Genomic DNA, 27,730 nt, shown 5'->3' on the forward strand with positions numbered 1-27,730 from the left:
AACAAAAGCACATTTTGACAGAGCATGTTTATAATTATTTTTTTTTAGTTGATCCTTTAATAACCATTTGCCTTTTGGCCATATATATGCCCTGTGTATCTATACTTGTAACTGTTTAAATTTGCTATTGGTTGAAACATCATTGTCTCTGGGGCCATCAGAATTATTTTGTTTACAGTAATACTTCTGTGAAACAATTATTTATTTGTCAAAGAGCTCCCCTCAATTGTGTTCATCTTTTTATTTTTGTTTAAAATAGAATGAAACATTTACATTTAAAGGAAATATGAAGGCATTTCCTTTTTTTAATAAGAAGGAAACTGCTAGATGCTTCCTTCATCAGACTTAAAGTACTGAGAAGAATAATTGTAAATAAAGGATTCCAACCTTTTAAAAAGGAAGAAAAAAACTTTGGTGCTCCAATGCAAGGCTATTTTTTTTTTTTAATTCAACAAAGGGAAAATATACTATCAGCCTGGATGGTCACTTGATGGTTGTACACAGTGTTATTGCTAAAAACTTTTTACCTCTTGGTTGGTTTGCATCTTTTTTCCATATTATTAATTTTATACCAAAATATTTATATTATTTGAATTTTGCTCTTGTATGGCAAAACAATTAGTAGGTTTTTAAAAATAAATCTATGGTTTCCAATAAACAACTTGAAAACTGTCAACAGATGTGTATTTTCACAGAAGTTTTTAAACTCCTGTGTGAACACCATTTGTTTATATAATCAACTTGTTCTGTTTAATGTCAGAGAGGTCTGTAGTATAAGATCTTAATCCTATTTCCTGTTCAGACTTGCTGCTGTGCCCAGGGTAGAGGATTATTGTGTCCTTTGCATTGTGGCGCCACCTAAAATGCCTCTTTTGTTAAATGATTTACTCTGGAATGTCTAAATGGGGGAATTCTCTCCTAATAGCTTGTCCAGGAAAAAAATGAAATAAGAACCTATAGCCATAGTGCCTTTTGACACCATTCGAAAGGTCATGGTTTCCTTTTATTTGATATCATTAGCTGTCCAAAAGTTGATTCAAATTTAGCCCTAGTCTCTTAATGTTAGAGATGTTCTTCAACCTGCTCTGCAGTGTTTGGTGTTTCAGTGTATTTGTATATAGTATGCGCTCATCTGCTTTTCACCTGATTCCTGCTTGATTCTTAGCATAGTAGATGGTATGATTCAATACACACACACACACACACACACACACACACACACATAAAATGATCATACAGATTATATATTTATATAAGATATATATGTATAATGTCTAACAATAGCTTTATTGAGATGTAATTTATATGCCACAAAATTTACCTTTTTTAAAAAATTAAAGTATACTTAATTTATAATCTATCACTTTCTTCTGTACAGCAAAGTGACCCAGTCATACATATTATATACATTCTTTTTCCAATTCAGTCCATATATTTTTTAAAACTTGGAAGCATCTGAATTGTTTGGTTGTAGTAGAACTTTTTACTTGTGAGGCATAGCCATGCCGTTTGTAGTTGGGACTAAAACGATGATTCTCCGTAAGAATTAAACGGACCTATATTTGGGACTTTAATTGAATACCTTAGCTACAATAAGAATCAGACCAGAGAACTTTATTTATTTATTTATTTTTGTCTTTTGTATTTTTAGGGCTATACACGCGGCATATGGAGGTTCCCAGGCTAGGGGTCGAATCAGAGCTATAGCTGCTGGCCTACACCACAGCCACAGCAATACCAGATCCGAGCCACGTGTGTGACCTACACCACAGCTCATGGCAACGCCGGATCCTTAACCCACTAAGCGAGGCCAGGGATTGAACCCACAACCTCATGGTTCCTAGTCTGATTCGTTTCTGCTGTGCCATGATGGGAACTCCAGACCAGAGAACTCTTGATATACAAGGTTATACATTCTTCTGTAATAATGAGAGAAATGTCAGGTGTCTCCTGGACTGTTTTCCCTTCAATGACTGCATTCTGCAGTGGAAGAAGCTTTCATTATGATATTCCTTTGCTGCAGATCTCAAAGGCTCCTTACTGCCCCCAACATCAAATCTAATCCTTTCTACTGGGTTTTAAGGCCTTGTGTAATCTTCTTTCCCTCCTTCTTTCCTTCTAGCTTTATTTTTCCCATTGCCACTACCATCCATCACAAATCTCATTTGTGACCATGCCTTGCGTAAGCTGGTTTCCCTTTCCAGGAATGCTGTTTCTCCTGTTGAAATCTTGGATATCCAGTTCTAACTTTGTTCCTCCATTAGGCATCTCTTCCCTTTCTCCCTCTAAAATACATGCTTAATCACATATATTATTGTGCTTCCTAGTAATTATTTCATGTGTTTCTTCCTGGCTAACACATAAGTTCCGAAGGCGAGGACTATACACAGTACCATCACATAGTGCTTGTGATCATTATTTTATTCAAATATAATAAAGTATTGTTACTCTGGCAAGCCATCCAAATATGAAAAGAGATTAATTATTCAGAACCCTTCATGGACACTATCTGGTACAATGTTTTACCTGTACCACTTAAAAGTTTATAATTTATTCAACAAAATCTGAATTCTTACCATATTCCAAGTATATTGTACATGTCAGCTCTAGCCCGAAAGATTTATATTAGCTATACATAAAAACTCAAATCTATAAAATAAAAAGTGAATAAGGAGCTATAGATTAAAATGTTGCAGCAAAAATGGTGATCTTACAGTATTAATTCAAAGCTAGTGTTATGGTTGCCAAGGGGGACTGGGAGTGGGATGGACTGGGAGTATGGGATTAATAGATGCAAACTATTGCATTTGGAGTGGATAAGCAATGAGATCCAGCTGTATAGCACAGGGAACTATATCCAGTCACTTGTGATGGAACATGATGGAGAATAATGTGAAAAAAAGAATATACACTGTGTGTGTGTGTGTGTGTGTGTGTGTGGTGGCTGGGTCACTTTGCTGTACAGTAGAAATCAACACAACACTAAATCAACTATAAAGGAAAAAAATGATAAAGCTAGTGGTAGAACAAAAACAGCAGTCTTAAAGATTCTCCTATCACCTTAATCTACTACATAATTTTGCCTTTTCTCAAGGTTCTTTTGCGAGAATCATAGATATTTTTGTTTCATTAAATGGTGTAATTTTTTCCTTTTGTATTACTCTTTAGAAATATGATTTAATCATTCACTGTAAATTAATTCATCAGTTAACTTAAAGGATTAAGACTTATAAAAGTACAATTATAAAAATAGGTATGGTTGTAATAATAGAAGAGTCCTCCAAGATATATTGTCACTTAAGGAAAACAACAGAATATGTTGCCAAGTGATGCTTTTCAGATACAACCCAACTAAACACACTCAGATATGCTGAATTGACCCATTTACTATAACTCAAAGACACATTTCAACCAGTAAGAGCCCACATGTTTCCTAAGTACACTTCAAAGTCAAAGAATAGAAAGTAGACTAACTAGACCAATATTGGCTTTAATCAAGGGGCAGCTTCCTTGAAAATGTTTGTTTATTGATTCTACAGGTGTTTTGAGGCCTGCCAAGAGCTAAGCAAGATAGAATCTGGGATGAAAGCAGCTCATAAATGAGTCAGTCAAATGGTGTGGGTAAAACAGTGTGACAAATGTTAAAACAGAGCGAATGATGGAGATTCTGAGTATAAAGAAGACTTTAAAAAAACGAATTTCCTCTCGTGCCTTTGGTCTGTTACAATTTAGGTTTTCTGATCTACAGAGCATTCATATGAATGCAAACACCTTCCTGTAGGCCAAAGACAGCATTACATTTGTATAAATTGTGTCTTTGGGAAACCTATAGCCTTTAAATGTTTAAAAACCTATAACTCCAACAATATTAATAATAATATTTTTTCATATACTATTTTCTTGATAATCCATCATTTTTAAACACTGAGTATCTTTGAAAGCCTGGTTTCCAAAAAAGTAAGATGCCATTTTCAGCTCTTGCTTATTGCTTTTATGAGATGAGTTTTGTTCTCATGTATATAACAAAGGTTAGTATATAGAATAAATAATGTTGATGTTTATCTGGAAAGATAAGTGATGAGATTTAAAACAGAGGACACCCTATCCTCCTCCATCACCACCTCCATCCCTCTAAAGGGTTAACATGACTTCTACAAAGGGATGTGCAATCTTACCTGCTGGGGGAAAGATTTTTGGAACCTTCAAGCTGCTCTGGCTCAGGGTTCTCCCCATCATGACTGCTTTCAGGTATTTCTTCATTCTGAAGTGAAAGAAATTTTGATAAGATCATCTGTTTGTTTGGGGGAGGAAGGCTCTTATCTATATTTTTCTATTCCCAAATGTCTTTGTTTTGTTTTCATTTTTAGTTTTCTAGATGAGCAAAATATCCAGTGTCTCATCTTTCTCTTTCTTGGGTTATCCTCAACTACTCTGTATATTTTTTAGTTTGTCTCTCAGACTTCCTTCAAGAACATAAAAAACTTATTCTGAAAAGCAGGTATTCTTTTTCCTTCATAATGAAGGAGTAATAACGTCCTCCCCCTTCCCTGTGGATTCACAAAAAAGATTCAGTTTGCTATAAGGGAGAGTGAAGGGGTCATCTGATTCAATATTTGCGTTTTTTTTTCTTTATGGGGTAAGAAATCAAGGTCTGGAGAAGTGGTGACTTGCCCAAGGCCAAAAAGAGAGTTAGAAGCAGAGAGGAGCTAAGTCCAGGGTCCATTTTCACAGGCTGGTAATCAAGAGTCTGTTCCATCACACTGCCTCCCTAGGACAGGGCAGGGAAGGGCAGGGCAGGGCAGGGCAGGGCCGGGCAGAGCTGTCACCAGTGCAGGGCCTGAAGCCCTGCTCCACTATGTGCCACCTCTGAGACCTTGGGTAAACTCACCAAGCCTCTCGATTTCCTCCCCTAGAACATGGACCCCATCTGCCACATAGGGTTCTGGCCCTTTTTCAGAATAACTCTAGGCATTCGATTTTTTAAAAGAGACAAGACTCCTACTCAATTTACTTTCAAGAAAATATCCTTTTAACAAGGAAGTAAATTTATACAACAAAATGAATGCAGCGAGAGTATTATAAAAGCATTAACCAATAACGAACAGGTAGGTAATTAGCCAGTGTTTGAGTTCTTCCTTCCTGCTAGGTTCTGTTTAAATTAGTTATTTTACCTCCTCACAAACGGGAGTATAGCTTTAGAAAGGGCCCTCTTGCAGAAATATTGTTAAGAGAAATGTAATGAATAAACATAAAGATTCCTGGTAAATTAGAGCTGAAGGTTAAGAGGATGAGCTTTTCCCAGATTCAGATGAACAGATAGGAAGTCTTGCAAAGCAGGTGAGAGTGACAGCCTGCTCAGCTAGTTGTTGACAACGCAAGAGAGTCCTTTCCTTGGATTGAGAGAGAGCAGTCAGGTAAGGTTGTTTTATTATCCACAATGCCCACCACAGAGACAGCAATTCAAAAATGCTCAGTGTATGAAAGGAAATTGTGGATTTTCTATCTTTTCACAGATGTCTTCCCAAATCTTGTCTCATATCCAGAAAGCAGGCTAACAAATAAAGGAGGATTTGGGATACTAGTTTTGCTAATTTAGCTGTAAAATACAAGAGCAATCTTCCATTCGAGTTCTTATTTTTTTCTTTTAAAATAGGATATCATCTCAATTAGAATCTAAATTTTTAGTTCTATACATACATTTGACCAGAGACTAGAATATATTTTTCACTTCAGTCAATATATAGAGGTAAATAGCAGTTCCTGGATTCAAACCAATCTAGGTATTTTCATCACACTACCAAAGCTCTTCACATTTTCTATGTGATGTTGAACTAATTACTATGGCATTAATGTTACAATGCATCTCTTTTTAGTTCTTCCTCTGTGACGTTACTGTGCCAGAAACACCCAGTGGACTTTGAGCTCCAGCTTTATTCATCTTTGAATCCACAACATGCAATACCTTCAGAAAGAGTAACTACCATTATTAACAAAACTCCCTTTCACTGTAAAACTTGCTTTGTGCTTATGAAATGAACTGTGCTCTTTCCAACCCTATTGATCTATTGTTAGTATGGTGGGTTGTAGAAGCTCCTATTTCACCACAACCTAGTATAGTGATGGAAAAATAACAATGACTCAAGGTGCAGGTATGGATTTCATTATTATTATTATTATTTTTGTCTTTTGTCTTTTTTAAGGCCACACCAGTGGCATATGGAGGTTTGCAGGTAGGGGTCTAATCAGAGCTGTTGCTGCTGGACTACACCACAGCCACAGCAATACAGGGTCTGAGCCATGTCTGTGACCTACACCACAGCTCACGGCAACACCAGATCCTTAACCCACTGAGCAAGGCCAGGGATCAAACCTGCAACCTCATGGTTCCTAGTCGGATTCATTTCCGCTGCGCCATTATCTTTTATGCAGAATGATGTCATTCCTCTAATTTATAGACTATCACACAGGAGATGACCTCATGGCTTGCTGAAATGCCTGGGCATGGACTTGGTTGTGTTAATCCATGTTCTTGCGCCACGTGTCAGACACTTGGTGTCAGGGTGGAGGAAGAGTCCTCTGTCAATCAACTTTGATGTTACTGAGGATGTATGGGAAGGATCCACAGCAGATCTGGAAACAGTTTTGGTAAGAGCCTGCAGTAAGGTCGTTAACTGCACTGTATACCAAGGTTTTGCTAAGGCAGATGGCTTAGTTCTAGTGCAGTGGCTTTCAAAATGTGACCACAACCCACAAGAATAATGTTTACATAATAATACTTATACACACATACTGTGATTTATAATAGGAAATATATATTTGGTCTTCACCCTGTTTCTGGCACAGAGCTCCTAAAACCCTTTAAGTTTCCTTTGATAAGAGTGTCTTGATATTTACAATAACCCCTTTCAACCACACTTGGGTTTATGCTAATGAGGTGACTTCTGGAAAGCACCTACAGCCAGTCTCTCCAGTCTGTGGAAGCACAGGTGAGGAGTTCCTGCTGGGGTGCAGCAGAAACGAATCTGACTAGGAACCAGGAGGTTGCAGGTTCGATCCCTGGCCTTGCTTAGTGGGTTAAGGATCCGGTGTTGCCATGAGCTGTGATATAGGTCACAGACGAGGCTTGGATATGGCGTTGCTATGGCTGTGGTGTAGGCCGGCAGCTGTAGCTCTGATCCGACCTCTGGCCTGGGAACCTCCATATGCCTTGGGTGTGTGGCCCCCCAAAAAAAGAGAAAAAAATAAAAGCACAGGTGACAGCTTGGGTTTGTGATGGTGGGGGGGCATGGATGTACATGGAAGCAGTCTTAGAGAGCTGAGTCCTGAATGTTTGGAATCTGAAGCTATCTCTAAGTAGATAGTGCAGAATTGAGTTTGGTGGGGTTGGGAAAAGCATACAACGGATATACAGGTACCTGGAAAATGTGATTGGGTTATTTTTGTGATGGGATATATTCTATTTGAAAATTTTATCCCATTCCATTCGGTCCTTTTTATTTATTTATTTTTAAAGGCTGGTGTACCCACCGAATTGAGTTCACTATCATCCTCATGACCTGTAAGTTGAAAACCTCTGATAGAGTGAAAAGAACACAAACTGAGGTGTGAGAGGTAAATCTGGGTGGGGATCCCTGGATTACTTTGTAAAAAGTGGCCTCGGGGAGCACCTTGGTTCTCTATCAGTAAAATAAGGGTAATTACATCTATATCAGAAGGTTGTTGTGGTGGTTAGAGATAATTTACTAAAATGTTTAGTACAAAGAAAAGGCTTAATGGAATTTATGGTTGGCTCTTTAATATTTACTTTTTGGAGATTAAAACAGGTAATTATGTAAAGTACTCAGCATGCTGACCTTCAGTAATTGCTGGGTAGTTGCTACCTGCTCAGGTATGAGAGATCCCAAATTTCTCACCAGCTGGGAGATGTTGGCCAAGTCACTTAATCTTCCTGGACAACCATTTCCTCCTTCTGTGTAAAATGAGGGAGATGTGATTTGGCTATGAAACACTCCTCTGCTTATAATTTTAAAAACCAGCAGAGGTGCTACTGCTTCCAATTTTGAGATGAAAGCTAAATTGGAGTCAGAGTACTTTTGGGAAAATTTTAAATTAAGCTTCCTGAAAGCTCTGGAGGAAGAGAGCATTTTCAAACAAATGCTTGTTTTTTTCAAATATTTATCCTTTGATTAAAATAATGGGCCAAATATTGTGTGAATGCATTTGTGTACATAAGCCTATTTCTGTATCTATCTATATCTTAGTTTTTCTATTGGAAATGTAATTTCTTAATTGTGGCAAGTTTAAAATTATGTGTCTTAGCCAAATATTAAAATAAAACTCACTTCGTGAAAATAAATAAATAAATAAATAAAATAAAATAAAATAATGGGCCGAGAAAACTGACCATAGGCCAACCCATGAATTGCTGCTGTATTTCTCTGTTAGGGTTTCTGTATGAGCCTCACTGAATTATAAAATGAGGTTATTTTAAAGCACAGCAACAAGTTTCTTGTGAAATCATATCCTGTTTCCTTGTAGTCACCTTGACTTGGAGATGCCCCTAGGGCCTCCCAAAGACAGGATTTTTCTCAGTCAACTGGTACTTGACAACCATAAACTACTCCACTGGGAGGCCAGTCAGGTAGGAGACGCCCTTCCTCTGTACGTTCATTTTATTCTGAAGAAAAAAGGTAGCAGTGAAGGCAGGCAGGCTGGCTGGCAGCTGTTCCAGGCCCAGCATCACTCCCTGTACCCCCCACACCTACCCAAGCCTCTCCCCAGTTTCGAAATGACACCAACCCAAATGCAGGCTTTCTAGGGTCACTTTTAATGATGACTTCCTCTATCTTCCCAAAAACATAGAGTTTGATTGTTTTGTCTACCATATACATATCTAATGGTGTGTGTGTGTGTGTGTGTGTATACAAATAGATACAATTTTTTTTTAGGGCTGTACCTGCAGCATATGGAAGTTCCCAGGCTAGGGGTCGATTCGGAGCTACAGCTGCCAGCCTACGCCACAGCCATAGCAATGCAGGATCTGAGCTGCATATGCGACCTACACCACAGCTCAAGGCAACACTGGATCCTTAACCCATTGAGCAAGGCCAGGGATTGAACCCACATCCTCATGCATACTGGTTGGGTTTATTACCACTGAGTCACAACAGGAACTCCTCCCCTATATTTTGATGAATGACATATTTCCAAAATAGAAAAAAATAGGCTAAGTGCCTAACCTGAAGGAATTTTGTAAAAAAAAATTATTTCAATTTCTCTGAAGAATAGATCTTTTAAAATTTTTTTAAAAAAGGTGTTTTTTTTGTTTTGTTTTGTTTTGTTTTTTCCCCCCAGCCCTGCCTATGGCATGCAGAAATTCCTGGGCCAGGGATAGAACTTGTGCCACAGCAGTGACCCAAGCCACAGCAGTGACAATGCCAGATCCTTAACTGCTAGGCCACCTGGGAACTCTAACAGCTAAATTTCAATTGACTATTAACATTGTTTTTTTCTTCCTCACAGGAGACATAGCAACATGTGAAACAGAATCAAATTAGTTTTTCCCTTCAGTGATTTCTTTTCATGATTTTAGGAATGCTTGGAAAGCAATTTCAGCTCCAACTTTTTAAAGTGATGGTATCTGGTAATTTAATGTTCAAGTATGATTTATTATATTATTACATTTCTTAAAAGTAAAGCTGCTAGAGCTAATACTGAGAGAGAAAAGGCAAGGCAGATAAGGGGTTGAACCAACCTCTTCATTAAGTATGAAGAGTGATCACTACAAGAAGTGTTTAACCCTTTTCTGGCATTATAAATTAATTATGGAAACCCAAGAAAGTAAAAGAAAAAGTATGACAAGTAAGAATCACTGAATATATATAGAATAGCATGGCTTAGAGGATAGTGGGAAAGAAAGGAAAAGAAACCTCTCCAAAGGGCATCCCCCTCCAGCTCAGTCCAGGGTGGCCTTAGAGACTCCATCCCAGAGTGAAAAACTTCAGCCTCCCTGCTCCACTGCTGGAACTGGCAGGCAAGGGCAAACCCCATCCCCTTATTTTTGAGATCCAGTGGGTTCTAACATGGAGAATAGAAAGAACTTTTGAAAAATAGGAACCACTTAGAGAATCTATCCTTCAAATGAATTCCTAGCTGTCTCATTTGTCCTATTTGCTTGATCTTTGCTGGCCCTTTTCAGCACATCTTTTCCTACTACTCTTCACTGGGCAATCGGTCCCTTTTCAAAAACAGCAAGTATTTGCCGGAGATTTAAGGGGTTGTCAGTCACTCAGTAATGCACTGCTGTGGAACTAGCTCATTTAGATTTCTCCCACCTCTAGTCCTGATTCTATTGGGAGAAGGCTTCCAAGAGGGAAGGGAGAGGCAGGGAGGGGACAGGAAGGCTTTAGGATATTTTAGACTGAAGCCCTTTGGAGGGGAAGGGCAGGCTTGAGGAGACAGGCATAAGTGGTCCTGAGGCTTTGCGGAAATGCAAAATGATGAGAAAGATAAGGAAATGGGTTCTAGACACAAACTTTACAAAATTTTTCCAGGGTCTCTTTTACCTAAGACCTTGAATTTCCCAGCTAGAATTATGAGTAATTAGTTCAAAGCTCTTGCTGGCTAATTGGCTTTTATAGGCTGGACTAATAATCTAAACATTACTTTTAATATTTATTTATGGGGGAAATGTCTTCTTAAAAAACTGTAAATCTTGCAGCACTGTTTCACCAGTGATAGGCAAGTCTGTAGTTCTGTTAAATATATCAGAAAGTGAGGAATATGTCACAAGATACCTTTCTCCCATTCCCAAACCATGAAAATGTGGAGAAATAAGTATGCCGAGGACACTGAAAAGAAGTTGCCCATACCTCCTGAGTTTTCTCAGGCTATTTGATTTCATGTGATTTTAACCTCAATGCATAAATGTCACTGTAACTTAATATTTACTTATTTAACTCATTAAATCTTACTTAACTCATAAATAAAATCATAAGTTTGAAAAGTGCTTTATTAGATTTATAGAAGTGCCCTAACCTAGTTCACAAAAAATTTCCACAAAACCTCAAGGCCAATTGGTTGACTCTCGATGGTGTGGGGAGGGCTATAGCCCAGCTAACATAAAGAGAGTGTGGGTTGCTGCTACAGATCTACAAGACTTCACAACTGCTAGACTCAGCCTGTACAAAACCACATTTTCTATTGTTCCTCCTGAGTGCTCTATCTTGGCCAACCACTTCCTCTAATGAGGAATCCAGGACAGAAACTTGAAAGTGTCTTCAATATCCTTCTTTCCCTCCCTAGTAAATCTACCCTCTTGTTTCTTTGCCTTGATCTATTCCTTCATTCATCAAACTTTTTCTGACAGCCTGGAGTATTTCAGGCATTGGGGAGAAAACCAGGACTCATGGGTATGAGCTCTGCCCATCTCCCTTCTTGCCACTGACATCAGTAGGTTCTCAACATCAAAGTCTCACCTAGACTGTGACAACTGCTGGTCAGTCTGCCTGTCTCCATCTAATTTACTCTTCATTGTCAGACCAATGTGGTACCAATCATAGGTGCCCTTGGTGGCAACAACTCTCAACCAGTCTTCAGCAACCTGACTTTGCTCTGCTCTCTCAGCTTTCTTGGTCCATTCCCAGAATAGCCTATGCTCCCTTTGGACTTCTGAGACTTTATATCCTTCCCCATCCTGGAATGCCATTCTCTGTCTTACCCACCTTTCGAAGATGTATTTATTCTTTAACAGTAAGTCCAAATGCCACCTCCTGGGATGTAAAAATATCCCCAATACACTTACTATGAACTACAGCAAATATAGTTTCCTCTTCTGCCCTCTAATACACCATATTCCTCTCACCAGAGGTATGTCATTCTACTTTATATGATGAATTGTTGGAAATTGGTTATTTCTCCCATGAAACTTGTAAGTTTCCTGAGTTTGGGACCCATGTTAGAATTGTTTTCCATATGTTTAAACTGAGCTGAATAAGCCACCCAAATTGGACACATCAGATATTTCAGTCATGTCAATATTCCATTGGTCAAAGAGCAAAGTCAACAGTGATCTTACTGTCATTCTCTTTTTTCATGTAGTTAGTTCCCTCAGTGAAAAATATATTCTCACAGATTAATATAATCATATCCTCACTCCCCTGAATTTTGGACTCTGTATTAGCCTAAGAGATCCATATCTACCTTAATTAGTTCTTCTAGAGGCCAATGTGACCAAAAGAACAACCCTTGTACCAAGTGCATTCTAGTCACCAAATGCACAAATTAAAAATCCAGATTCTTGGGAGTTGCCTGGTGGCTCAGTGGGTTAAGGATCTGATGTTGTCACTGCTGTGGCTCTGGTTACTGCTGTGGTGTAGGTTTGCTCCCTGGCCCAGGAACTTTTGTTTTCTGTGTGCATAGCCAAAAAAAAAAAAAAAAAAAAAAAGTAATTCTTGTACCTTATCACAAAACTCCTGAATCAGCATCTCTGTGAGTGGATCCTGAGAATCTGCATTATGAATAAGCTTCTCAGGACTGCGGTACATACGAAACTGAGAATCTTCACCCTAGAAATTGTTCAAAGAGCGTGGTTGGGGGCTGCCTCATGGGTTTAGTGGATTCTTTGAAACTCTCATTAGCTCTAAGAATGACTAGACTTTAAATATCATAGAAAATGAACAGTGAAAAGAGGTTATAGTTCATAGTTTTCTAGTTGAGAATCAGAAAGGTAAATGGAAGCTTTTGGCACTTGGAAGAGTGAGAAAGCAAAGAATTGAATTTGGCCCTGATCTATGACCATTTGGCAGAAAGATCCATATTGGAGATTTGAAGAAGCTACATAAGGCCTGAATCTGACTTTCCTTTGGCTTCTTTTCATCTTTTACACAAAACATTCCATTTATAAACACAGGATTAAATGGAAAACTACATTACTAAGAATCTTCTGTATGTCAGGGCATCAATGCTAGGTGCTTTCTACATATTTCTCATTTAACCAACCACCTGTGAGGTTACTCTATTTATCCCTATTTTTGCAGAAGAGGAAATTTAGAGGATAAAAGGTTAAGTAAACTGCTAGTTAGGTAGATTGAGTAAATAATCAGGTAGATAGGTTAAGTTAGATAGCTAAGTAAACTACTAGATAAACTGATAATTTCAAATCCCAGTTTAACCGTTTACTAGGTTGTGTGAGCCTTGGGGAAACTCACTCAGCTTCTCAGAGTCTCAATAGCATCACCGATGAAACAAATATCACCTTCCTCACAAGGTATTGAAGACTTGTGGTGAAATCAGGCACGTGCAGCACCAAGCACAACGTCTGGCTCTCAGTCAGTGTTAGCAACCCCTCCTCACGTCTCTGTTTCCTTCCTGCCTTCACTTTTTTTTTTTTTGGTTTTGTTTTTAAAAAATTTTTATGGAGTTCCTGTGTGGCTCAGCAGAAATGAATCTGACTAGTATCCATAACAACATGGGTTTGATCCCTGGCCTCGCTCAGCGGGTTAAGGATCTGGCATTGCCGTGAGCTGTGGTGTAGGTCAGAGTCACAGCTCAGATCTGGCGTTGGCGTGGTTGTGGTGTAGGCCGGCGACTACAGCTCTGATTGGACCCCTAGCCTGGGAACTTCCATATGCCATGGAAGCGGCCCTAAAAAGACACACACACAAAAATTATGAAGGAGCCTGTTTGCACAGAAGCATGGAAAGCCCTCGCTATTTTAAATGAGTTTAAAAGGTGCCCAGGAATTCTGTTCATTGGTGCTCATAGCTAGTAACTCTTCCTCCTTCCTGAGGTTGATGTTCAGGTAAAAGGAATACTTAACAGCCTCTGGCTTCGTTCCAGCTCCCAAGAGGCTGTGATGTGAGCAGCCCCTGTGAGTCATGCTTTCAGCTTCCAACTGGTGACGTGAAGGGCAGAAAGGAGCCATATCACAACCGCCAGCAACCACAGCAGATGACTCCACTCTGGCTTTCCCTGATGGCAGAAAGCCAAGCGCATGCCCTCACAGCTGCCAGATGCCCCCGGAGCCTCAGCCACTTCCTTAAGTCAAGCTTGTCAAGTTCCTGTGAACTGGCACACCAAGGATCATCCGGCTGGAGAAGTGTGAACACCTTTTTTGGGAATGAGTTCTCTGATTATGATAAAATCATATCATAATTTTAGTTGCAGAGAGTATCAGTGACTCCAGCAGCAGCAATCATGAATGGTTTGGGTTTATAGCTTTTTTTTTTTTTTTCCCCTGTGAGCATTTACTCATGAAGGCAAAGGGGCAAATTATCACACTTGATTTGCTCTTATAGCCTGGTTGTGATTTCATTTCATCTTTGAATTCCAGGCTTAAGGCCAAATATATGTCAGAATTGTCACCTGTAGTCAGATTCACGTTCTCCTATCTATCCTGGTCATCCGTCTTGGATGGTGGCCATAAAACACAAGCAGCAGTAACTGTTCTTGATGTTAATCAACCTCCTTATCCCCCTTTTAACAGCCCATGGACTGTGCAGACATGAATCTAAACCTTCTTTTCTTACCTACCTTTTACTTACTAGTTTTCTTACATATTTTGGAATATTTCCCTGGCCATCCTACCTGTCTTAGGAAATACTAATTGTATTTGCTGATCCTAAATTGATTTCTAAGTCCAGGATGGGGGGATTTAGTGCACAAGCCCCCATTCTTCCTCTCACGTTGTTCACGACTGTGGCTTCTGCTCTTCTCATAGCCTTGGGCTTTAGAAGCAGAAGTCTGACCAGCCACTGTTTGCCAAAATGAGGTAGACTGGCAGCCTCTGTTCTGCTTGCTTTTCCACCTCGACTGTTAACATAAGCCTTTCATTAAATACACAAACAAGGCAACAGTAAGGGGAAAAAATGACAAAAGCACAGAAGGATGACTGTAGCTTGTACCTGTGCCTGCTGAGCAGTACCTATGCTGTTGATGATCTGCCTGAACACAGGGAGTGAGCATCTTAGAAGGATGGGTTTGGAGCCTGAATGAAATAAATAGCACAGCAGAAGGAAGAAACCAGAATTCTGGTGGTCAGAGCTTTTTGAATTCTATTCAACATTTCTCAAACCTATTTGCCTCTGATAGTATCCCTACCCCTGCTCCCACATTGTCTATATTTACCAATATATAATCTAGGAGTAAACAATAAATGTAGCTTATGGAAACCTTTGGTCTTAAATACTTGAGGTCTTCCCTGAGGAAAGGTGCTTTATGTATATTACTATATTTCCTTTTTTTCTTTTATCACACATAAAACAACAGCACTCATTTTTTCTTGTTTCTAATTATTGAAATAATTAACTCTAATTTGAATTCTTATATATGAGGACATCCACACACTTACAATTCCCATGACATCTTTATAAAGTGTGCAGCTCATGAATACATTGTCTAAAGATGGGCAAAGTAAGTCACAGAGATGTGGCGTGACTTCAAATCACATGGTGTGTCAATGCAACAGTATATGAGTTCGGGGGCCAAATCTGGGCTCTAGCACTTTGGCACAGCCCTCACTCTCAGATGACATTCTCCGCAGACCAGGGTACAGAGAAGGGTAGAGTGATGCTTAGTTTTGAATGTGATCACAGTTAAACTCTTTTTATATCACCTAATGATTTTACAGACTTCATGAATGTCAAGTTAGGTGAAGTTTAATTATATTTGCCCATTTCAAAAAAATCACGATATTTACTATTTTATATGGCTGATCAAGACTGTGCGATACAATGAGCAATCGTACACCAAAAAACTGGAGAACCTAAAGACATGGGCAAGTTTCTAGAAATAGCCCGCCAAAACTGAATCAAGAAGAAACAATCTGAATAGTCCAATCTCTAGAAGTGAAATAGAATCTTTACTACTAATAATTTAAAAACAAAGTCCTGAAAACAAAAGTTCAGGACCAGATGGCTTCACTAGGAAATCCTACTAGATATACAGAAAGGACTTATACCAATCCTCGAACTCTTTCAAAAGACTGAGGAGAAGGGAACACTCCCAAAATCATCTATGAAGCTACCTGATACCAAAACCAGACAACGATACAACAAAAAAAGAAAATTACAAGACTGTATGAAATTGCAGATTGTTTCTTAAGTCTGGAAGACATGGTGATGCAATTCCTCTGACCATGAGGGAAATAGCAATGAGAACGTCCTCATCTGCCCAGAATACAGAAGGATGACTGAACGAAGTGACACAGGAATGCAGCTTTCTCTCTCTAAGAAAAGTCTGCCAGGAGCTAGTTCTCATGTTGTTTCTGGCTCCAGGAAGAAAAGCCTATGACTTGCTTTCTGCCTGATTCCTTAATGGGCAGTGGAGTCCCTGTGGGGAGCCTAGATTCAGACACACTAGGACTTGATGATGGATCTGAACTGTTGCTGAAGTTCATTTGAGTTCATGGTCTACTGGACTCTGTTTCAGAGTCATTCAGTCAGCCATTTACTTTTCAGTGAGACAGAGGAGAGGGGAGCCTTTTGGGGTTGCTGTGCAGCAACACATATTCATAATTTATCTTGTTTGGATTTTAACAATAACATTACCCTACAATTATACAGTGCTTGGCAATTTTCAAATTTTCTTTTGATGCTCAAAACAGTTTCAAGAAGATGTTTTCATTCCCATTTTTATAGATGAGAAACTGACGTTTGGAGAGATTATGTTGCTTAAATCTAGGTCTGCAGGATTCCAAAACTTATGCTCTTTTGAAAAAATTTTATTTTAAAATAACTATAGATTCACATGAATTCTGCAAAGAAACATACAGGGAAGTTCCATGTACTCTTCTTCCAAAGTTAACATCACACAACTAGAGAACAATATCAAAAGCAAGATGACTTTGGCACACTCCTCAATGCTTATTCAAAGTTTACCAGCTGTATATGCATGTGTGTGTGTGTACACATGTATGCATGTGTAGCCATATGCGATCTCGTCATGTTCTTTTTCTATATAAACCATACCCTGTTCTACCAATTTAAAATACGAAAGCAGATGACAGGAATGAACAAAATGATTTTTCCTTAAATAAAACAATATCTACCAACAATTCTGTACATGACCAAACAGTGTTTCATTTCTACTTGCAGTTAGGAAGAAAAAAAGGAAGAAATCCTACAAATCTCAGCTCTTGGGAGTACGACTCTGTGCTATATGCCTTTATGGCTCTATCTGGAGGTGACAGTAGGTATGAAATAGGGAAAAACAATTTATTGGTTTATTGATAATTATGGCAGCTATCTTTTATTGTGTCAGAAATTTCTATCAGTAAAAGGTGACCTTACCTTGACTTCAAATTTAGTCTCATCATCTTCCTTTTCCAAAGAGTTCAAATCTGTCTCCACATAAGGTTCCTCCAATGTTTTCTGACAAGGAGCTAGAGGGACAAAGAAAACCTGCCATTAGTTTGGCTATTTGTTTTGTTTTTGTTTTTGTTTTGTTTTTGTCTTTTTGTCCTTTTAGGGCCGCACAGGCAGCATATGGAGGTTCCCAGGCTAGGGGTCTAATTGGAGCTGTAGCTGCCAGCCTATGCCAAGAGCCACAGCAACTCGGGATCCGAGCCGAGTCTACAATCTACACCACAGCTCACGGCAATGCCGGATCCTTAACCCACTGAGCAAGGTCAGGAATCGAACCCAAAACCTCATGGTTCCTAGTTGGATTCGTTAACCACTGAGCCACAACGGGAACTCTGCAATTTGGCTATTTGGCTTACAATTAACTCAGAGCGTTTAGCTTGACTTGAACCTGTTGACAGAGTTGATTAGCAAAGCTTAATTGAGCTGCTGCAATGATTTCCAAGGTAGTAGATAAAATCGAAAGTGAAAGAGATATGCAGAAAATAAAGAGTCCTTGGAGTTCCCTGGTGGCCTGGTGGTTAAGGATCTGGCACTGTCACTTCTGCAGCTCAGGTCACTATTGTGGTGAGGGTTTGATCCCTGGCTTGGGAACTTCCGCACCCACCCCGAATCCTTGATCCCACCCCGAATCCTTGATCCCAAGCAATTGACATTTGATCCAAAGAGAAAAAAGTCACACCCAAAACTACAGAAAACATCAAACCACAACAAATCAGTAAATGCAACTGACATTTGATCCAAAGAGAAAAAAGTCACACCCAAAACTACAGAAAACATCAAACCACAACAAATCAGTAAATGTAATGTGGTAAAAATGATAGTTTCCACCATTCTCATTATTAAGGCCCAGCTAAAAAGTCACATTCTTCATAAAGTCTTCCTTAACTATTCCAAATTCTATGGATTCTTTTATGTACTGATACTTTAGCATTAATCATTTGCAATGTATAGTATTCCATTTGATGTTGTTCTTGGATTACATGACCAGATTTAATTCTAGGTATACCACATTCTACTGAATGTATTTTTATATTATATAGGTTTTTAATTTGTGCTTATTATAGAAAATTTTAAAAATACTAAAATCTTACATTTTAAACACACTATGATTATACAAGAGGATGTCCATGCCTGCCCTAGGAAGAAATTGTTGGATTCCAGAACAGATACAACCGTATTTATTAGTGGACAAGAATCAGCTGAGTCTGAAGGGAAGTGCTCTCTCCTCTCAATCACTCTATCTCCCTCCTCTCCTTCCCACAGGGCCCTCGGACACCTGGGACTTGCCCTTCTTTAAGCTCCACAGTCATTTGGCTATAAGACTGGGATTGGGGAAGAAGAAGCCATGGTTAGGCTGGAGGCTTTCTAACCCAGCTTTGCCAGAGGGCTGCATTGGGGTGAGGGCTGCAAGGCTAATACGTAAGAAGTATTTTGAGTTTGTTATTTTCTGCTTTTTTTTTAGGGCCGCACCTGTGGCATATGGAAATTCCCATGCTAGAGGCTGAATCAGAGCCACAGTAACAGCAACTTGGGATCTGAGCCATGTCTGCGACCTACACCAAAGCTCACGGCAACACCGGATCCTTAACCCACCAAGTGAGGCCAGGGATTGAACCTGCATCCTCACGGATACTAGTCGGATTCATTTCTACTGCTCCACAGTAGGAACTCCCTACTTTGAGTTCTTGTTACCAGCGTGACCCTTGTATATACAGTTCCTTTGAGAAACTCACAGGATACATGTGATTGGTCCAGAACCCCCAAGCGTCACCCAGCTAACACCACCAACATTAACCTGATGCTTCTCTGTGGTGGACCTGACAGAAGTTGACTCTCTTGCCTCCAGAGGCTCCTCCCTTCCCTCAGGTTCTGTGAGCCAACTGGAAGCAGCTGGGTTTTCTGTAGGTTTTCCATAGATGTTATGTTGTAATCTGTAGTGAAGCATACTGTTTGCTGCCCCAGGTTACATGACCACTGAAGCTACTTTATAACAATGGACAGTCTGTTGGGCTCCTCATTCTCTGAAGGATCTCTGTAAGCTGAGTGATTCCAGGCATAACAATGGGATGCTAGAAATGCATGCACTTACTGGCAACACCCGTGACTGAGAAGCACCTGCCCTAAATGCTAAGTACTGTGATGAAGTTAAAGGCAGGGACGTGGGTGCTGTGCTGCCAGATATTCAAGTCTTGCTTGAAGCACACATTATCAAAGTGCCTTAGCTGCTTCAACTGTAAAGTGGGGAATAATGAGAAAGCCCACAGTATAGGGTTGTTAGGAAGCTTTAATGAGTAAATATGCATAAAATGTTTAGGTCATGGTAAACACTCAGTATATTTTAGCTATTATTATAGCCACAAAAGAATTTCTTCCCATTCCTTATGTACTTCAGAGAGGTTGAATGTTGTACCCAAGACACCTGGCTACCAAGAGTCAGCACTGAGATTCCAGCTTCCATCTCTAAGCCACTCTGAACATGTTCCTTGTGCTGTGAAACAGAATGGTTTACCTTGGCATGGACCCAGTGACTAAGCAATGAGACAGATGTTTCTGAAAACCCTGTTAGCATCCTCCTAGAATTCACACTTGGGGGTTACTCTCCAAAACAAAGGTGAAGACCGTTATACAAAATGAGCAAGTTGCCTAAGGTCAACAATATGTGTTCAGACATGTCAAAGATCTGTGTACCCTAGGAGGGTCAATACCTACTATGAAATCTTGTGTTTGAAAAGCCAAGAAACAATCTATTATCCCTGCTTTGTTTACTAGTAACAAACACATGTCCCTTAAAATAATAAGGGAAGCAAAGTCATCAAAGTGAGCATAATTTAGTTTTGGTTAAAAGCCCCAGACAGAAGTCAGGAGAACTGAGCCCTGTTTCCAACCATTCAAGAAGGATGTCTCTCTGTGTGTGAATCTCTGTGTGTATCTGTGGTATGTATGTATAAGTGTTTCTGAGTGTGCATGTATATATAGGGGTGTGTGTGTGCATGTGTGTGTGTGTGTGTGCGTACACTCAGGAAAGAAATTCACTAAGCTGTTATCAAGACTAAAGTCTAAAAAGTGGAATATGTGACGGGACACAGAGGACTGTAACTTGTACTGAATTGAGAGTTACAAAAGACGCCATAATTTCAGATAAATGAAAACTGAGCTTGTTGCAAACAGACCTGCAAAACAAGAAATGCTAAAGGAAGTTTTCGGCCTGAAGAGACTTGACATAGGATGGTAATTCAATAATAAAGAACACCAGAAATGGTGAAGAAGGGGGGTTAAATATAAAATAACATATATTTTTTCTTTTTTCTTCCTTTCTCTCAATTTCTTTAAAAGACATATGACAGTTAAAGCAAAATTGGAATATAATATTGGGACATGGAACATATGTAGATATAACATTTAGGATAAAAACAGCATAGAGGATGAATAAAGGGAATTTGGAACTATACTGTTGCAAATTTCCTATATTTACATAAAGTGCTACAATATTAACTCAAAGTAAATTGTGAGAAATTAAGGATGCACACGGTAATCCCTAGAAGAAACACCTGGGGAAAAACAATTCAAAGAAGGATGTGTGCTAAAAAGCCAGTAGAGGAATTAAAATGGAATGCTAAAAAAATTTACTAACCCAAAAGAAGCCAGGAAAGGAGATCAGAGGAATAAAAAACATACCAGACAAACAGACCACAAATAACAAAAAAGTATCTCTAAATCCAACTATATCAATAATTACAGAGTATATAAAACGGACTAAGGATTCCAACTAGAAGACTGAGGTTAACACAACATTTTAAAAAGTCAAGACTGAGTTACATGCTGTCTACAAAAAAATATACTTTAAAAATAAAGACAAATAGAAGAACGAAGAAAATCCATCATGCAAACACTAAGCGTAAGAAAGCTGGAATGGCTACATTAATATCAGTCAAAACAGACTTCAAGACAAGGACTGTTACTAAAGATAAGAAGGGAATGAGAGATATTTCATAGTTATAAAAGGGTTAGTATATTTGGAAGACATAACAATTATGAATATGTATGTGCTTAAGAACAGAGTTTCAAAACACATGAAGCAACAAATACATACATCATGTCCAAGAGTATTTACCCAGGAATGTATGACTGTTTTAACATTAAAAAAAATAAGTCACTGTAATCCACCATATTAGCCAATAAAGGAGAAAAACTGTATGATCATCACAATATATGCACCAAATACAGCATCTGAAAAATTCAATAATCATTCAAAATAAAACTCAAATTGGAATAGAAGGGAACTTCCTCTACCTAATAAAAGGCATCTGTGTAAAACTTGCTGCTAACATCATACTTCAAGATGAAAAATGAACTCTTTCCCTGATTATTGGGAAAAAATATGAGTATTTGCTCTCATTACTTCTATTCAATATTGTATGAGAGGTCCCAGCCATTATCATAAGGCAAAGGGGGAAAAAGGCATAAAGATTGAAACAGAAGACGTAAAACTGTCCCTATTCACAGATGGTATGACTACATTCTTATACAGAAATACATTTCCATTGATAGCTATATATAGTGAATTCCATTTATTTAAGGTTTTTTTTAAAAAAAAAACATGAAATGCCTAAGATCTTTACCCTCAAAACTTCTATATTATTGAGGGAAAATGAAGACCTGAATAAATGAAAGAGATAACATTTATGAGTTGGTAGACTCAACATTGGTGAGATAAAAGTTCTCCCAAAATTGATCTTTGTATTAAGTGTATAATCCCAGGAGAAACTGAAAGGTGAGTCTAAAATTTATGTGGAAATGAAAAGGACCTAAAATAGCCAAACAATCTTGAAAAAGACCAAAGTTGGAAGACAACACTACCCGATCTCAAGGCTGACTAATAAACTATATAGTAATCAAGACCATGTTGGATTAGAAGTTCCTGCTGTGGCTCAGCAGGTTGAGAACATGACTAGTATCTATGAGGATGAGGGTTCGATCCCTGGCCTCTCTCAGTGATTGAGAGAGAATCAGGCGTTGCTGTACTCTGTAGGTCTCAGAGGCAAGGATCCTGCGTTGCTGTGGCTGTGGCGTGGGCTGGAGGCTGTGGCTGTGATTCAACCCCTAGCCCGGGAACTTCCACATGTGGAAGGACTTACTTTCCCCCAAAGAACCAACTTGACGACTCCATGGCTAATAGAATCTTGTGGGCCTTTTAAAGGTCCCCAATGGAGTTTATTTTATGCTAATATTATTTTGTGCATTTATACTATTCTTCTACTACACTGTGAGCTTCTCCAGGTATCCAGACACTCAATTTTATCTAACTTTGTCTTTAACACCTGTTTTAATCCATATCTGTAGTTTGTCTTAAGTAGTAGCTATCAAAACAATGACGATTATGCATCTTGAACAACCATAACTTCAACCCTCATGGGCATCAATGAAATGTAAGGCCACAAAACTTCCTTCCCCAAATAACCTACCCAAGGTGGAGGGCTGGCTGATTTTCGGTGACACCCATTTTGGGGAGGACTCAGGATGGGGGGCCACGGGTTGCACTGGGCGAGTCTGTCTAGCTGCCAGTTTCATCAGACTCATTTGCCTCTTGTGAAATATTTCCTGCACATCGCTCAACTTCTGCAGGACTTTCTGGGCTTTGACCTGTGGGAACAAAAGCAGATCTTGAGCTGACTGCTCTGCACTGATCTTGAGGACATGAGGCAAGCCCTTTTTCTCATCTTCCCCTCCTCCCTGCCTCCTTATCTCCCTCAGGTGACCCTTCTCTGGGTATCCATATGTAGGTCATTGTACACATCCCCTTGTACAGAATTTGGCTCTAAAAGCCTATAGCTCCCACTTGATTAGCAGGGGTTGTACCCTTTTCAATACTGTATCTCCAGTCCCTAGAACACTGCCTAGCATAGAGTAGTGCTGAGTAAATATATGCTGAGTGGGTAAATGTTCCCTAAACCTTGTCCATTCATGGTAGAAAAGGATGCCACAGGCCATGAATGAGTGGCATTAGACCAACTTATAAACCAGGAGGATTTCAAAATAAGAAATGTACCCTAAATAAAGACCCTAATGGAGAAAAGACCTGTTAAGTGTTCTGGGGGAAAGAGGTAGCTAAATTCTGAGGTAGGTTCAAAGGAATCACAAGGACTTGTAATGAAAAGGACAGACATTTAAATTTTATTCTGTGAGACCCCTTTTCTATACAAAAGTAGGAAAGAAATAAATTAAAGGAATACCAGTGGAAAGGCGAAACTCAAACACGTTCTGATAACTGACTATACGCCCTAAGGCAGAGGTTCATAGCAGAACAAGAAACAAGACCTGTTTAACCTGAGTTTCCCCAAGTCCTGAATTCAGCTGAATACATTTCTTTCAACACAACATCCCTCTAGCACTAGTGGGTCCAGGAAGTGGGTAGACTTTTCTTTGTCATGCTGACTCCGACAGTAGATATTTCATGCTTTCCGGACAATCTGGTTTCTACTGCACCAACCTCGATATTGTAGCATAAAAGCAGTCATAGATAATAGATAATACATAAATGAATGAGAGAGGCTGTGTTCTGATAAAATTTGATTTACAAAAATAGGTAGCAAGCAGTTTTGGCCCACTTTGGAATCCAGTTTGCTGACTCCTACTCAGGTCTATGTTTAAAGGGTCTCTTCAGAGAATGTGCCTCTGGCCTCAGGAACCTCAGTTGTACAGTGGACTTCAGGTTCTGATAACATAACTATGAGTCTGAGTCCTCAGATAAGCCTAATTCTCTTATGTTAGGGTGATAGCAATGTCATTTTGTACTGTGGGGGGATGGTGATAAGACTTGGTGACCAGCCACTGCTACCCAGCCCTCTGGCCCAGAAATTGAGGAAACTGAGACATAAGGATTAATTGCTGCACAAAGATTGAGAAATCAGACTTAATGGATGACTGTCATATTGGTAGTGTGTGGTGGTCAGCTCTGGTGTGAGGTCAGTGTCACATGCTAGAGCCCAGTGAGTCACCACTTGGGCTGGACAGGACTCAGTTCACCTTAGCTCTTTTGCTGCATTCCCTTGAGATCTCAGGGTGAACTCTGAAAATAATTGTCATGAGGCAGTCAGAAGGGACTCTAAATTCCTAAATTGACTTGGGGGAAGTGGGTGCGAGATTAACAGCTGCATTCCCCTCTTTCCTTTTTTTCACTTGCAAATCCATTCTCTGTACCACAATCAGAATTGTCTAAAATGTAAATTATCTAACTTTACTGTTTAAAAGCCCTGCAGGAGCTCCCTGCTGCATCAGACCCCTCATGCTGAGCACTGGGCTCTTCAGGACTTGACCCTGATTTCCCTGTCTTACCTCCCGGCAGTACCCACCCCTTACATTCCAGCCTCGAGCTGCCAGAGTTCCTATAGTGCTTGTTTCCAGCCTCTCTGTCTTTGCACTTTCTGTTCCTTCTGCTGCAGTTCCCTTCCCCTACTTTGTCTTCCCTAAAAATGCCTACCTAGTTTTCCAGACCAAATTTAGGCATCCTCTCCTACACATACCCTGGCCTCCCCAGGCTGAGCTGAACATTCCTCCCCTGGGTGCCTCACAGTTCCTTCTATTCTATATGCTCTTGGACCAAGGAGCATTTACTGGGGACATGTTGTCTTCAACCAAACTGCTAGGACCTTGATATAGGAGTTGTGGCTGTCATTACTGATTCCCAGAATAAAGTGCAAACTGGATAGCCAATGAATATTTAAAGAATTGAATTCTGTTATTTGCTACTGAGATTATTTCATTCCCTGGACTGGGTAGTGAAAATGAACGAAGGAGAAAAATCAAAACAGTAACACTAAAAGGGTAGCACAACAGCAATGTATTAGGAAAAATCACTTGTGGAGAGTATATTGTCAGACAGAGACAAAGTGGCCACTAATAAGAACGAAAGTATAATTGCTGATGTCGTTTTGGTAATTACTATGTCTTAAATGTAACACAGTCAATCTTTTAGACAGAGTACTTGTTTTTTTAGAAATAAATTTTATTTTTGATTTTTTGTCTTCTTTTTTTTTTTTAGGGCTGCACCCGTTGCATATGGAGGTTCCCAGGCTAGGGGTCAAATTGGAGCTGTAGCCGCCGGCCACAGCCGCAGCCACAGCCACAGCAATGCGGGATCTGAGCTGTGTCTGCGACCTACACCACAGCTCCCAGCAATGCCAGATCCTTAACCCACTGATCAAGGCCAGGGATCAAACCGGCATCCTCATGGATGCTAGCCGGGTTCATTAACCATTGAGCCATGACAGGAACTACAGAAATAAACTTCATTTTTTAGAACAGTTTTAGATTTGCAGTAAAATTGCAAAATAGTATAGAGAGTTCCCATATATATATACTACACTCAATTTCCCATATGATTAATATCTTATGTTAGTATGGTACATTTGGTACAATTAATGAACCAATATTGACACACTACATTATTAAAATAAATTATTATTTGTCTTTAGGGCCACATCCGTGGCATACAGAAGTTCCCAGGCTAGGGGTCAAATCAGAGTTATAGCTGCCAGCCTACACCACAGCCACAGCAACGCTGGATCCTTAACCCACTGAGTGAGGCCAGGGATTGAACCCACATCCTCATGGATACTAATTGGGTTCATTACTTCTGAGCCATGATGGGAACTCCCTAAAATAAATTATTATTAAATCAAATACATAGTTTAGATTTTCTTAGTTTTTACCTAATAAATCTTTTTTCCCCCAGGGTTCCATCCAGGATACCATATTACAATTAGTTGTTATGATTTTTTTAGGCTTTTCTTGACTGCGACAGTTTCTCAACTTTTCCTATTTTTGATGAACTTGACTGTTTTGAGGAGTACCGGTCAGGTATTTTGTAGAATGTCTCTCAGTTGGGATTTATATGATGTTTTTCTTATGATTAGATTGGAGTTATAGGCTTTTTTGGGGAAGACCACAGAAATAAAGTGCCATTTTCATCACACCATATCAAGCGTATACACTTGTTGGAGTTCTTGCTGTGGTGCAGTGGGTTAAGGATCTGCTGTTGCCACAGCTGTGGTCTAGTTGCAGCTTCAGCTTGGAGTTGACCCCTGGCCTGGGAACTTCCACATGCTGTGGGTGTGGATTAAAAAAAAAAAAAAAAGGTATATACTTATTTACATGACTTAAGACTCTTGATGCTGACCTTGATCACCTAACCATGTTTGTTAGGTTTCTCCACTGTAAAGTCACTCTTATTTCTTCCTTCTTATTCTGTACTCTTTGAAAGAATGTCTCTGCGTGCAGCCCACACTTAAGGAGTGAGGAGTCATGCTCCATTCCCTCCAGGCCAGCATATCTACATAAATAATTTGGAATTCTTCTGCATGGGAGATTAGGTTTCTTTTCCCCATTTCCTTATTTATTCTATCATGTATTTATATCACAATGGATTCATGATACCTATTTAATACTTTGGGTTGTAACCCAATACTACTTTGTGAATTTTGTTCCTCAAATTGCTCCAGCATTGGTCATGGGGAGCTCTTTCAACTCTCTCCTATGTTACACATTGTGGTTTGCTTTGTTTTGTCTTGAGCAGTTTCTTATTTTCTGGCACTAAAAGATGCTCTAGGATCATCTTCTTTAAAAAACCGAAGTATAGCTGATTTACAATATTATATTAGATTCAGGTATACAACACAGTAATTCAGTATTTTGCCTGTGCTCTATTCCCTGTGCTATACAATATAACCTTGTGGCTTATTCATTTTATACACAATACTTTGTACCTCTTAATCCTCTACCCCTATCTTGCCCTCCCCCTGCTTTCTTCTCCAACTGATAATCACTAGTCTGTTCTTTATATCTGTGAATCTGTTCCCATTTTGTTACATTACCTTCATTTGTTTTATTTTTTAGATTCCACATATAAGTGATTTGTCCTTCTCTGACTTATTTCATTAAACATAATACATACTGCATAATACTCTAGGTCCATCCACATTTTGCAAATGGCAGAATTTCATTCTTTTAATGGCTGGATAATACACACACTCTTCTTTATCCATTCATCTATTGTTGGGCACTTAGGTTGCTTCTATATCTTGGCTTTGTAAATAATAGCCAAGAACAATGGGGTGCTCCTACGAACACTGGGGTGCTCCTACAAACACTGGGGTACAGGTGAATTAGTGTTTTCATTTTCTTTGGAGAAATACCTAGTAGTAGAATTGCTGGATCATCCAAATTTCTATTTTTAGTTTTTTGAGGAAACGCCATACTGTTTTCCATAGTGATAGCACCAATTTACATTGTCACCAATAGGTAAAAAGGTTCCACTATCTCCACATCAATGCCAACATTTGTTATTTTGTTGATAGCCATTCAGACAGAAC

The 27,730-nt window shown here is 39.3% G+C and overlaps 1 protein-coding gene across 7 annotated transcripts in view; it reads right to left on the reverse strand.

The window, feature by feature from the left end:
• Positions 1-27,730, reverse strand: part of MCF2L2 (MCF.2 cell line derived transforming sequence-like 2) — a 247,448-nt gene that overhangs the window by 92,326 nt on the left and 127,392 nt on the right. For 5 of the 7 annotated variants that reach the window (XM_021069892.1, XM_021069895.1, XM_021069897.1 and 2 more), the window contains 4 exons: positions 22,826-23,003; positions 17,289-17,380; positions 12,459-12,566; positions 4,176-4,261 (listed from right to left, as the gene is read on the reverse strand). In XM_021069892.1, the coding sequence (XP_020925551.1) occupies positions 4,176-4,261; positions 12,459-12,566; positions 17,289-17,380; positions 22,826-23,003 (464 nt within the window). The remainder of the gene's footprint in view (positions 1-4,175; positions 4,262-12,458; positions 12,567-17,288; positions 17,381-22,825; positions 23,004-27,730) is intronic. The other 2 variants (XM_021069898.1, XM_021069896.1) reach the window with 1 other exon arrangement.

The sequence above is a fragment of the Sus scrofa genome, chromosome 13, assembly GCF_000003025.6.
Source record: "Sus scrofa isolate TJ Tabasco breed Duroc chromosome 13, Sscrofa11.1, whole genome shotgun sequence".
In the NCBI taxonomy this organism is placed as follows: Eukaryota; Metazoa; Chordata; class Mammalia; order Artiodactyla; family Suidae; genus Sus; species Sus scrofa.